Genomic DNA, 14704 nt, shown 5'->3' with positions numbered 1-14704 from the left:
AGTAAAAACAAGTGGTTGTCTATATATAGAGACATAAATTAGTAAGATGATGATGTGTAGTTGGATCATAATTTCTTACTTTACCCAAAATGTTGGACTAATTTGCACATCGCTCCAGATAAAGAAAACTCATTTGCACGATATTTTAAAAAAACAATTAAACAGTTAGAATAACGTCTTGATTGAAGAAACTTCAAACATGACAATTATTTTATGGATATTGTCAACAATGAAAATTTCAATTTCTGAATGGAATCCGTAGATATGGATTCACGCAAGCAATTTCATTTTCAATTAAAGGGTGTTTGTTGTCATCAAAATTTGTTTCATATTTTTGAGATAAGCCTATCAAATTTCCTTTAATGATCTCCTTTTATATGATACAAAATATTATGTCATACGTTGCTTAAATTGAGACATAGTAGTGTCCAAAGATTGATGGTCTTATGAAAAGTCAAATGAATAGAGTCAATTATTTGTCAGAGTTTTGATCGACCCTACTAGTAGTACAAATATTGTCAAGCTTAGGAAATTGGATTTATAAGTATGTTTTCTATGTTTATTTATGGCTTTAATTTTGATAAATTATGATAGAGCGAATTGCTACCCAATTATGTGATTTGTAGGAAAATATCAAGGTTGAGTGTGGTGATTTTGGCTTGATTGGAGATTAATTTAGACACTTGAAGATCATCCAGGATTGAAATAGATCAATTGAAAGAAGTTTTTGAGCAACTGGATGAATTCAAAAGATTAAGGACAAAAAATTAATAATTAAAAAGTTTGGATACCAAAATGGAAGTTTTGAAAATTGGAGAGCCAATTTGCAAATAAGAAAAGTGGACCCTAGGTGGAACCCGTGGTCGACCTGCAACGACTGCTATGTCCTGTGTGCCACAAGTGGCCAGCGGGCTTGCAACTCGCGGCCCGATCAGTTTTTGGCACTTTTATTATTATTATTATTATTATTATTATTTTGAGCTTGTTTTAAAAGGGAACTCTTCTAAAACGTATAATATTATATAAAGACTTTAATGAGAGGAAGAAATGGTTCCACAACTTGAGAATTAAAACACATAAAAAAGAGAGTAAGATATCAAGTTTTCAAGATTAGGATTTGAAGTTTTGATTTGGACAAGAAGAGGATTTTGGTGCAAGTTTGTCCGCTTTCTTACATATTCATTCAAAACTCGGCGATTATTCAACAATAATTCTTTATTTTTATCCGTTCAATATACGTAGCCAAACTTTTTGGTAGTGAGAACAACGTAACTTACTGAAACCCTTGAATTCAATTTCCACGATTCGAGTTCTCAATTTCATTTGTGTTTATTTTATTTATGGCATTGAATGATTTCAATTTCTTCCAATAATTCAACAATCTTGTGAATTTATAAACGTGTAGAGACGTGAGTCATAGGTTTAGACCATGTAGTACAATCCGTGAATTAGTATAAAAGCGTAGATATGCCTTTTCTAGTTAATACGGTTGTTATATGAATTCCAGAGAGTTAATGCTTTTAGCCAATGTATATCTAGATTCACATAGAGATATGGAATTGATTTAGTTAAGTAGAATCAATTTGAACTCGAGAGAGGTAAATTGAACATGTTAAAAGAATTTGACTAAACACAACATTTAGATAAGATTCTTGATTAGGGAATTAAAGGTGATTGATATTGAAATTGTGAACCCTAATATCTACTTCATATTCAAAAACCTAATTCAATTTCTGTCTACATTACGTTAAGTTAGTATAATTTAGATTAACAATCAAACTAAAATTTTTTTCGCCAAATAGAAGTATAAATTATAAACTAGGAACAAATAATATTTTCTGTTGGAATGATTATCCAGATTCAAATGTCCATTCTATACCTTTTTCAATACCGTACACTTGCAATTGGAAAAAGGTAACAAGTTTTTTTGCACCGTTGCCATTGCCTGGACTATTTACATTTAATTTTAAATTATTTTATGTTTTACTTTTACTTGATCAGTTATTTTTCTTTCTTACAAATAAAAGGTGTTCGTTATGTGCTCTATTATTAAGGCGACATTTTGGAATCTTTTGATCCAGAAATAGAACTTACTTTTAGGCTAAGACTTAAGGAACACAAACCAAAATAGGAACATCAAATGAAAGAAGAGCAAAATATTTTGAGATTGCCAATTGCACAAAGGAGCCACTAGGATAGCGGAACCAAAATTCAATAGGGTGAACGAGTTGAGAAAGATGAAGGAGGCTTTTCAATGTCAATGTTCTTACCTCCTATAGCTGCATTCGAGTGCTCCAGTATTGTATATCTAGATTTTGGGGAGAATAATTTTCAGATAAGTGCTATTTGGATAAATTTGAATAGCAACATCCTCGAGTTTTATGAGTTAACTTACGAATCCCTAACACACACTTGTTAAGATTTCTACAGAATTGCCAAACCTTTCAACTTATAGGGGTTAATGAACATGTAATCAAGATGTAGTTATTTTCATATACATTGAGAGATGTAGCTTTTGAGTGATCCCGAATTTTAAATCTTAATTTCATATGGGCTAAATTTAATGTTGGTAAGTTAGCAAATAAAATAGTCCATGCTGAGTCCTATCGTCACATTAAAATCCAAAAGTTGAAGTGATACACTCGACTCACTCATTTGCATAAATGATTAATTTTGTTTACGTGTATTTTTAGAATTTTATCGTGAGTTATTTGGGTCGAATATTTAACTATTTTTAAAGTTAATAAAAATATATAGATATTATACTCATTTTGTAGCTCGTGTTGAATAACATAAATTGACTCAAGAAGAAATAATTTTAAACTAATCATATTCGAGTTATTTTGATAGAAAGAAACTATTCTAAAACCTATATTTTATTATAAAAAATATATAAATAAGTGAAAGAAAACTTCACGATACAATTTCCTAGGAATTTGAAACGGTACATATTCATTCATTAAATTATATAATAAATAAATAATTATTATTAATTTTGAATTCCACAACCAAACTGACATGATTGAGTGGAAATAAAAATTATATTAATTGACCAATTGATTTTCAGATTTAACTTTTCATACGTTTTGAAATTGATAGACGTTTTACATTATTTATAGGCATACAAGTAGACAGTGTGTGTGTGTTTATATATATATATATATAATTTTATTGCTTTACCATACATATTATTTTCAAACACTAACACATACACTCGTTGAAAAAAGAAAAAAAGAAAAAAAAAAGGTTTTATTTTACCTACTAGCCATAATCAAAATTTCACAAGTTGGGTTCTCGTTTTCTTACAAACATTTTATTCATTTTTATTTATTGTCTCAAAGGAATATTTTAGAATTTTTGATATCATTTGAGGTAAGAATACATAGTGAAAAGTAATAAATTCTTATTTCTTAATATTTATATAAATTTTGGTATGAAACACTAAAAGACATTCGGGTCGAGTTTTATGTTAAATTCTTTGGAATGGACCGTTAAGTCAAATATGTCAACTCTTACGGGATGGACCATTTGGTCAAATATGTAAAAATCCTACAGGATATAGGACTTTTTTATGAAATTCCTTGAGCTATTGGATGTCACAACCAGTTTGCTCTAAATCTAAGAAATATTGGTATGCCATGTCATTTTATATTTATATCATATTAATAAGAATATGCACACATTTTATTACTGAGTATTTTTTCAAAATACTCACTCTTACTATAACTTTTCAGATTAGAATGGGTCCCGAGGACGTGTGGCAGATTGATCGAATAGTGTTTATGGATTCGGCAAGTAAAGATTTTAGAAAGGATTATCGTCAAATTTTTTATTGTTAGGACATCCTATCTTTAATTATGTGCACGCCATTTTCTTATTTTTTGTGTTCGAATTTTGGACATTTTATATTAAATTTAAAGTTTTGTTTTTAAAATTTGTTGTAGTCTAATATGTAGACCCATATGAAATTTTTTAATTAAATTGTTAGATTATCTTTATAAATTTATTGATCAAATAAAAAAAAAGGGAGAGAGAAACTTTTGCTTAAATCAGATAAAGGAGATGTTTAGTAACATTTCAAGTCTATTTTTTTTAAAAAAAAATACAAAATAAAATAAAAGAGCGATACTTTTGGAGCGTTACACTTTTGTATCAGAGCATGGGTCTACTTTTCTGTAGATTTAAAAAAAATGATATTTTACTTCTAATTCTGTTAAATTGTTACAATTATGCCATTTGGGAATTTATTGAAGTTACTTTGAATAAACCATTAAAATATTTAATTTCTAAATAATGTTTAAATTAATATTTTCGAAAAGAGACTAAGGGCTGTTTGAGCCACATTAAAATAAACCATTAAAATATTTAATTTCTAAATAATGTTTAAATTAATATTTTCGAAAAGAGACTAAGGGCTGTTTGAGCCACATTATTTCAAAAAAATATATTTTTAAACAGTGATTTGACATCATTTCAATCACATGTTCTTCAATAAAATAATATTATACGCAGATCAAAAACTTTTCTTTATTTTTTAATCACACATTCCCCATCAATATACTATTCAAGAATGCATTATTACCAAAATAATGTGACTCAAACACTCCCTAAATTGCATGGTTAATAAAAGTTAAATGTCTCTGCGAATGTAAAATTTTATGAATGTGATTTATGCGCATAAATTATTTTTCTTTGAATCATAATTTATTTTTGAAGACTTAGTCGTCTAAATGAGAAAAATAAATAATTTTATATTTTTTCCATCATCATGTATAATATGAATTTCGTTAAGTGAATTATGCGCAAAATTTTAGTCCCAACATCTAGATGATTTAATATAGATCATGCTTTATGAATGTGTTGAAAAAAGAAAAAGAGTGAAAGTTTCCTTCATTATGTACAAATATCGTTATGTGCAAATGTGATTTTTGTGTATGCATTAGTGGAATGATAAAGAATGATAATTTATTTTGAAGTCTTATTGGTTTGCATAAAAAAAAAATGTAATTTCGAGGACAAATTATTTAAGGGCTACGATGTAACATCCCAAATTTTAAATCTTAATTCCATACGGGCTAAATTTAATTTTGGTAATTTAGCAAATAAAATAGTCATGTCGAGTCCCATCGTCGCACTAAAATCCAAAAGTTAAAGTGATACATGCGACTTACTTATTTGCATAAATGATTTATTTTGTTATTGTTAGAATTTTATCGTAAGTTATTTGGGTTGAATATTTAAGTATTTTAAAAGTTAATAAAAAAATATATCGATATTATACTCATTTTGTAGCTCAGGTTGAATAATATAAATTGGCTCGAGAAAAAATAATTCTGGAATAATCATATTCAAGTTATTTTGATAGAAAGAAAATATTCTAAAACCTATATTTTATTATAAAAAATATACAAATAAATGAAAGAAAACTTCACGATACAATTCCTAAGAATTTGAAACGGTACATATTCATTCATTAAATTATATAATAAACAATTTATTATTATTATTATTATTATTATTATTATTATTATTATTATTATTATTATTATTGAATTCCACGACCAAACTAACGTGATTGATTGGAAATAAAAATTATATTAATTGACCAATTGATTTTTTAGCCACTAGCCACAATCAAAATTTCACAAGTTAAATTCTCATTTTCTTACAGTTTTGTCCATTTTTATTTATTGTCTCTATAACGCCCCGACCTGCATGAATTGAAATGTCATAAAATTAATTGTACTTTAGCCGTAAACTTAATAATTTACTATACTTTTAGCGGAAAGTATAAATATTTAATTTAAGAATTCAATTCTATATATATATATCTCAAATGGAAATTGACAAAATAAATTCGTTTGCATAGCTATCGACCTCAAAACTTTGTGAAATTTAAATGTAAACTAGAAAACTCCTTATAATATGACATATTCGGAAATTGGCTTCCGATGGTAGCATATAGGGTATTAAAATATTTTTCAAAGTCCCGCAGCGACTGGGGTTGGGAAGTAACCTAGCGCAACATACTTTAAGTGTCATATAAAATTTTACACACATCAAATCGACATGATTTCAACTATGTTCAGTAGCTAACCCTTGAGACTATCAAACCCAATTGGATTCATCCAAAAATCTCAAGTAATGAGTGAGTGAGGAAATTTTGAAACCAAGGGCAGAAGCTAAAAAACAGCAACATTACCCAATGTAGTTTACTTTAAGTGTTAAATAAAATTCTATCGACATTGGATTGACATGATTCCAAGTATGTTCAGTAGTAAACCTATGAGGCTATCCAGCACCACTGATTCTGTCTAAAATTTCAAGTAACGAATGAGTTACGAATTTTAAAGTCAAGGAAGAAACCGAATTTTAAAGAAATAGCAAACTTTAAATCACTAACATTGTTTTTATTTTTTTATTTTTGGTCAACAGTGATTAGTAAATAAATTTCTATAACACATATATACTTTAAAACAAAAATTTTTCTTAAAAAATATTCGTATAATAGATCCACACACAACAACCACAGAAATCTAATTTAAAGAAAACGTAAACATTTCATAATCAAATTAAAGATATTAAATCACCGATTTCTCCATAGCATGTTGTATATCCATCTACCCTCATCCATGCCTCAAGGAAATCCATTCAATCTTTAGAAAATGAATTAATTCATGAGTTTGAAACTTAATAGATATCATCGGTGCATTTCTTTATTAAATTAGAAATTTCGAATTATAGATTCATACCGTCGCATATAGATGGATTTCCGGCAAAATTCAATTACTATAACATTATCATAGCACATAGGGCTGGAAAATAATCGTTTAAACTGTTGTAATACTGAAGCACCGTACCCGAAAATACCATTTCGTTCAAATATTTATGAAAAAATCATAATTTAAAAACGAAATAAATACTTGCATCTCTACTTACTTTAAATTTTCTTAGATATAAAAGAACAAAATGTATAGAAAACCTTTCCTCTTCTCACCCTTGTTATTCTCTTAAACTTAACTTGATGTGAAATATATTTTTTTGAAAGAAAATAAGAGTAAATTCGGATTTAAGAGGGGGGTGTAGTGAAAAAGTGACATTTCTCTTTTTGTAACCTTCATTTCTAATGAAAAACTAAATGGGAGAGTTGTATTATCATTAAATTTGTTAATTTGATATTCAACTAAGAATTTGAAGAGTTTTTAAACCATAAAAAAAAATTCATATAAAAAGTTTTATAAAAACATTTACATGGTGATTCGGACTTGGGTTGCCTATATGAAATATCACGTAGATGACCATTGAGGTAACCCAATTATTCATTAAATCTTTGTGATGAAATTTACTTAAACTTAATCTCTTAAATTGTGGGGCTTTTAATTGACTTATGGTTTGAGCTTTCATAATCTTAAATGGGTGGAGCTTCCATAGCTCGTTTCTTAAATGGGCTAGGCTCATGATGCTAGATCGTCACAAAATAATAGTCTAATTTCATTTTATTTCTCGGGCTACAGTCTCAAAGGAATATTTCAGTCTCAAAGGAATATTTCAGAATTTTTGATATCATTTGGGGTAAGAATACATAGTGCAAAGTTGTAAATTCTTATTTTTGTTAAATTCTTAAATAAGATAGAGGAGATGTTTGATGACATTTCAAGCCTATGTTTTCTTTAAAAAAAAATAATAATAAAAGAGTGATAGACTTGGAACGTTACATCATAGTAGTATTACTACTTGGGAGGACTTGGCAAGGAAATTCTTCAATAAATTCTTCCTACCTACAAAAGTAACACAAGCTCAACATGAACTCCAAACATTCTAGCAATGTGATGGAGAAAGTTACCACGAAGGTTGGAAATATATTCAAAGATTTAATGAGGAAGTATCCAAATCATGGGATGAGCAAAGGTAATCAGCAGAGTATATCTATACTATACAATCACCAACGGCCAAATCAGCAAATCTTAGGTAGATTCTTTAGCAAATGGGTACATAATTAGTAAACTAATTCAACAATTTTTGGAATTATTCTAGCTGATTGCAACTGCACACTTCATGTTTTTATCCGAAAGAGTAGTGCTAAAGAAAGCAAATGGAATTAATGAGTTGGACAACACAAAGATTGGTTTAAAAAGTTAGATGACACAATATGGTCATGTCTACAGTTTTCAAGACACTGATTGGGATTTCACCATACCATTTGTATTTGAAAAAGTGTGTTATTTACCCGTGAAATTCTAGCATAACGCATATTGGGCATTGAAGGAGCTTAATGTAGATTTAGAAAAAGCTGGGGAAACAAGGATATTGCAGTTACATGAACTGGAACAATTAAAAAGAGAAACCTATGAAAGTGTAGCTATCTATAAAGAAGGCAATGGCATGAAAAGAACATTAAGCAACGAGTTTTCAGAGTTGGGGATCAAGTTCTCTTGTACAACTCCATATTGAAACTTCTTCCAATAAAGTTAAATCAAGACAGTCTAGATCTTTCACAGTAGCTCAAGTGATTTTCTACGGAACAGTTGAATTTATCACCCAATAAAGGGAAACTTCAAAGTTAATGGACAATGTGTCAAGCATTTTGTAGAGGACTTCCATACAATGAAAGATACCCTTGATACCGCCGTACCAAAATGATCGTGGCATAAAGTTGAGCTAAAAGACTATAAATCAAGAACTAAAGAGACAAAACGCAATTTTTAACTCTAACCTTTTAATTTTTTTGTAATAACGTTGTTTATAGCACTTAGGAATGCATATGCACGTTTTTCAAATTATATATATATAAAAAAAAAAAAAAAGAAAGGTCTACAGGTGGCTCGTAAATTGCAAACCCAAGGTTGCAAGAAATCCCTGCATGCCACAGGTTTTAACTTTTTCTTTTCTTATTTCTGTTACTGGTTAAATCAAAAACTAAAAAATAAAAATTTGACAAAATTAAAATATGAGACTTTCAAAATCGCAATCATCTTCACTTTTCCCCAAAATATTCTCATTCTCTCCTCACAAAACCCTACTATTCTACCCTTCACAACTATAAATCTTCTTTCATCTCTTATTCTTCAAGGAAAATTATTTGATTTAATCAAAAGAAGAGTGTTTTGAATCCACTTCCACTTAATTCATAATCTTCAAGGTAAGTTTATAACTTTTTATATTTTTCTAGGGGTGTCAATGGGCCGAGCCGGCAAAGTACGAGTTCGGCTCGGGCTCGCCATGAGCTGAGCTCGTGCTCGGCTCGCGAGCATACGTTGTTTTTCCATTTTTTTTGAAACAAATAAGAAAATTGGAAAATAAAAAAGTAATTTTAATTTTTAAATCGTGAATTATATATAAAAAATTAGGTAAAAAATTTAAACCCTCCTCCTTTATTCGGACTTGGGACAGCTACTTAAATTTATAGTAGACGGAGTTAAAAATTGTGTTGTTTGTTTGTTTGTTCGTGTACAATTTTTAAGAAAATTTAAAACACAGTATTAAAAATTATTTTTCCAAGCAATGCTGCGCGTCCCCTTGCATATGATTTTTGAAGTAAATCCCTTCTAAAAATTGAAAGGGTAATCGAATGCCCTTTAATTGTCAGAAGTCTTCACTTTGAAAATTATATAGAAGTATTTCACTTCGAAGATTATATAAAATCTTCGATGTGAAAGACTTCCAACAATTAAAAGGGCAATCATTCGATTACCCTTTCAATTTTCAGAAGGGATTTAATTCGAAAATTATATGCAAAGGTACGCACAGCGTTGTTCGAGAAAAGAATTTAAAATGTAGATATATAGTAGTAATAGTAAAAAGTACTAACACAAATTAAACTAAATTGATAGAAAAAAATAAAAATGGAATCTTTATTTTTTTATTTTTTTTAAAATAGATAAAGTATAAACCCTCTTCCTTTATCCGGACTTGAGACCAACTACTTAAATTTTCAATAAGCGGAGTTAAAAATTGTACACGAACAATTTTTTGTAGCGTGTACAATTTTTTAAAGAAAATTAAAAGTAACGATAAGAAAAGAAAAGTTTCATCAATATAATTAAATCAAATATAACTTACTTGACGACATGCAATTTCGGCATATTTATCTTGTAGTCGAAAATAAGTGACCTGCCAATCCTTAATGTACATTAACGCTTCTAAAATATCTTCTTTCAGTCGGCTCCTGACCTCGCTCAAAACTTTTTTACCCGCACTAAAAGCAGACTCCGAAATAACAGTGCTAATCGGAGGTGTCAGCAGATCTTTTGCTATTGCAGATATAACTGGCCAATGTCGTTCATACCTTCGTCAGAATTCAATTACTTCGTCTCAACTTTTTTTAATTGTTTTATCTGTTGACACATTCTGGTTGAAATAATCAATTAATTCAGCAGGCAATGCATTATGGCTTAAGCCCGTAGATATTTGATGAGAATGAGATACAGATGGTGACGACATGGAAGTGGTGGTAGATGAACATATTGCAGATGAATCACATCTATACGAATTAATACCTTGAAATAAATTAAATATTTTCGCATCTTCTTCTTCAATTTCAGCGAAAGGAATAGGTGCAGATGGTACTCGACTAATATTGGTATCCATTCGATTAGCATATAATTCATACATTTCACATAATGTTTACTTTAAATTTCTATATGTGATAGGTGTATCAAATATTAAGGCGTTTGAAATTTGATCAATTATATATTTAGTTCCCGATAAATTATATCGGGGGTCCATTACGCATGCTAAAGGAAATAACATAGGCGAATCTTCCCAATATTTTCTAAATTTTAATTCCATAACAATTATAATTTCACTAAAATCAGGGTTATTTCTATATTTCTGTAATATTCTTGCAATTATATAAAGATGTTCAAGCACCATACAACTGATGAGATAGTAAATGCCCGATAAAATCTTAGTGGCTTCATAAAAAGATATCAAAAATCTTTTTAACTTTCAAAGCTATTTGCCAATCACGTTTTGTCAATATACCCTCGTCATCACTTCTAACATGTCTATTGTTATAAAAGTCAGTTATTAAATGTTCAAAACTTTCACATGACTTTAATAACAAGTAAGTAGAGTTCCACCCGTGACCTACGTCGTTAACAAATGTTTTAGCATTTTGCACTCCTATTTCGGCACAATAATTCTCAAATGCTTGTTTTCTACTTGGGGAGATTGTGATATATATTAGTACGTTCCTAATATTTTGAAATTCATCGTTTATATGTTTTAAACCATTTTAGATAATTAAATTTAAAATATGACATACACAACGAATATGAAATAAATACGCACCAAAATCAGGTTGCAGTACCCTATGCAATTTATCGGCAACTACTTTATTAACACTAGCATTATCGAAAATAAATGAACGAATTTTACCTTCGCAATGATATTCTCTAACAATACTAATAATAACATTAAATATATTATTAGCGTTGTGAGGAAACTCAATAATTCTAAAAGCAATAATTTTTTTATGCATGCACCAAAGTGAGTCTATATAATGTGTAGTTGCAACTATATATACTCTTTTATTAATTCCTTCCCATATATTCGAAATTAAAGATATGACACCCCCATATTTTTTCAAATCCATAATTAATTGTTGTTTTGTTGAAGTAAAATATTGTATTGTATCGGAATGAAGAATGTTTCGACTTACCCTAACATACCTTGGCTACAGATATTCTTTCACATATGAGACTTAGTGTTGGTTGTCAATTAATGTCAAAGACAATTTAGCACCAGCAACAAGCTTTACCATTCTGGTTTGAGCTCTCTCCTCCGAATACATCCACGTGGATAGGGTGCACCAGAACCACCGGTGTCTGGACTTTCAAATTGCAATTGTGTTTGACAGCATGTAATAAGTCCGTGTTTGGTCGCACATACTTTGTAATGACGGTTGAGATGGGTGGTACCAATTCCTATTTGTCATGCCAATCTTTGTTGGCCGTATTTACATACTGCTTTGGATTCTTGAACTCCATTGACGATTTTTCCCATTGAAATTAATTTAAAGTGATCCCAACATTTTGCTTGTTTTTTCCCCTTTCGCTTTCCCCTCGCATCAGGAATGTTTAATTCAGCCTCTTCTTCCTGAATATGTTCCGCTTCGGGAATGTCATCATCATCCAAATTAATTGGATAATTTGGATTGCCGTTTACATGATGATGAAGATCCAAATCTAGAATATCTTTAGGTAGGGGTACGTCATTTAGACCTTCAAATTGATTCTGAAATTGACTTTGCGGTGTCATAGGGGATTCGTTTCCACCCACACCGAACAAGTTTTAGACAAATGTGCGTGGATCCATTTGTTTAATTGTAATAAGTAATAACTAGTAAAAGAATAATTGTATAAATGTAGTGAGAAATGAAAATTGGATGAAATTTCAATAAATATAGTGAGAACTGAGAAATGAGAATTGGATATTGTATAAATTGTATATAAAAATTGCACAACTATCAACACAACACAAGAAAGTTGAGAGAAAGATAATTGAGAGTTTAGAGTGATTTGTAGAAAATCTTGTGGCTAAATGCCACTATTTATAGAAAAAGAAAAAATTAAAGGACCAAAACGGTTACTGAAAAAATTTAATGACCGTTAACGGTCACAATTCACAAATTATAAAAATAAATAAATTCAGGGGCCGAAACGGTCACTTTCCCAAATGAGCCACGAGTCATTTGGACTCGTTTTTCAACGAGCCGCGTGCGGCTCGTCTCGGCTCGCGCTCGGGCTCGTGTTTTTACGAGCTTGAGTTGCCCAAGATCTTCGTTTTCGTGAGTCGAGCGGGTGAGCCAACGAGCCACTCGGCCCATTTGCCACCCCTATATTTTTCTACTATTTTGAAAAAAACTTATTTTTCAAATGACTGTAGGAAAACATTGGATTGGAGTTTGCTGGAATTGGATTTAAGGATGTTAGATTCAAGAATGTGACGGGATTTGATGAGTATAACTAGAAGAAGTTTATGGGTTTTGTTTGAGAACTGAAAACAAGTGGATTTTAGTTGAAACTTTTTTTTTTTTGATCGGTAAATGTGAATATATTGATCAAAACTGTACCATGTACAAATACACCGGGCATACCCGGGCAAGACAATGTCGGGCATACCCGGGCATTTCCCTTATACATCACGACTTTTGTGCTACTATATCACATTAAGTTTGGGGCAGTTTATCCACTTCCCAATCCTCACACATAATTAAAATTTCACTTGACTCACGTTATTTACTTCATCCTTGCATATATCATTAATACATATTTTCCTTATACAAGTTGACGAAATATAATTTGGCCTAACATCTTATTTACATTTGTATGATATAATTCATTTACATTACCTCCAAGAACAACAACCTCTAGAGCGAATAAGCAAAAGGGAATTACGGAGTCCTCAACCACTAGAGAGGTGTCTCGATTCAAGCTTCTGTCTTATGAAACATATATTTTTTAGGAAGTAGCACAATGTGCAGGTATATTCAATAATTGGACTATTATTCATAGGGAGTGTTACTAGACCAATTCCAAGTCATAAGCATACTGAACATTTTCATGGAAAAGGGATGGACCAAACTATATGCTAAACCTAATAAGGTTTACAGATAGGTCGAAAGGGAATTCATGTGTAACTTCAATGTAGATGTTATGGAGGAAGAAAGGGATCACTATCTAAAACATATGTATGTAGAGTATGGATTTCGTTCAGTACCACAGTTATACAAGAGTATTATAATATTAAAGAAGGGGCTAAAGTACTAGAGACCATTGATTAGGATGCTACTGCACAATTTGTATATTCAAGGGCCAAGCCTAAAGGTTGGCCAACCATGAACATAGTTCATCATGGGGAAATGAATGATGAACTACGCTTCTTCCATCATTTTCTCTCAAGCAACATGATCTTAACAATAACAATACGGCAATTTATATATTAAAGATTACGTTTATGTACAGACTAGCCATGATATACGACTTAAATTTTGGACAAATCATCTTCAACACAATTAGCGATGGTCGTATGGTTCCTAGAGATCGCACAAAACTAACAATGCCTAGTTTGATTTCTGCATTGTGGAAAAGAGTTGGAGTACCTATGACACTATTTGAAGTATCATAATAGGTGACACCACTTTTACGCCTTACTATAATGAAACAGTCAACGTCACAGATAAATAGGCACAAGCAAGGAAGACTGGTAGTAGAAGCAAAGGAAAAGGAAGAAGGAGAGAATGCAGAAGAAGATATGCCCCCTCCTGAAGAAGAACCTATTGGCAGACAAGTCCTGATTTAACCACCATGACTCGATCGTCGAAGGGGGTGTTAACTTTGGACAATCACTAAGGCACATCCAGATGTCCATGTAAAATGAAGAAGATGTCATTAAGTGGCTAGATGAAGAGGAAAGGTAGCTATATGAGGCAAAGACAATAGCATGAAGGTTAGAGACAACTACAAGAGGGACAAGAAATACTTCTTACCACGCTCCATCCCATGGAAGAGGGTCATTGTCGGGGTCATGATGAAATGATGATGCTCATGGGACAACTTCATTGTCCACAGTATCCACCACCACCTCTAGCATATCATTGAAAAACTCGGTACATTATCTCCTTTTACTTTTATTTTTCACACTGGGGACTAATGTGTAGTTTAAGTTAGGAGGTGTAATTTGTACTTACATGATGGTTATA

At 30.7% G+C, this 14704-nt stretch overlaps 1 protein-coding gene across 1 annotated transcript in view; it reads right to left on the bottom strand.

The window, feature by feature from the left end:
- Window positions 1-14704, bottom strand: part of LOC111377195 — a 24532-nt gene that overhangs the window by 6785 nt on the left and 3043 nt on the right. The window contains exon 5 of the mRNA XM_023000258.1: window positions 10191-10285. Coding sequence (XP_022856026.1) covers window positions 10191-10285 — 95 coding nt within the window. The remainder of the gene's footprint in view (window positions 1-10190; window positions 10286-14704) is intronic.

Source organism: Olea europaea, unplaced genomic scaffold (assembly GCF_002742605.1).
Source record: "Olea europaea var. sylvestris unplaced genomic scaffold, O_europaea_v1 scaffold1619, whole genome shotgun sequence".
NCBI lineage: Eukaryota > Viridiplantae > Streptophyta > Magnoliopsida > Lamiales > Oleaceae > Olea > Olea europaea.
Note: the sequence above shows the minus strand (reverse complement) of the source record. Positions and strands in the feature narration are given on the sequence as shown.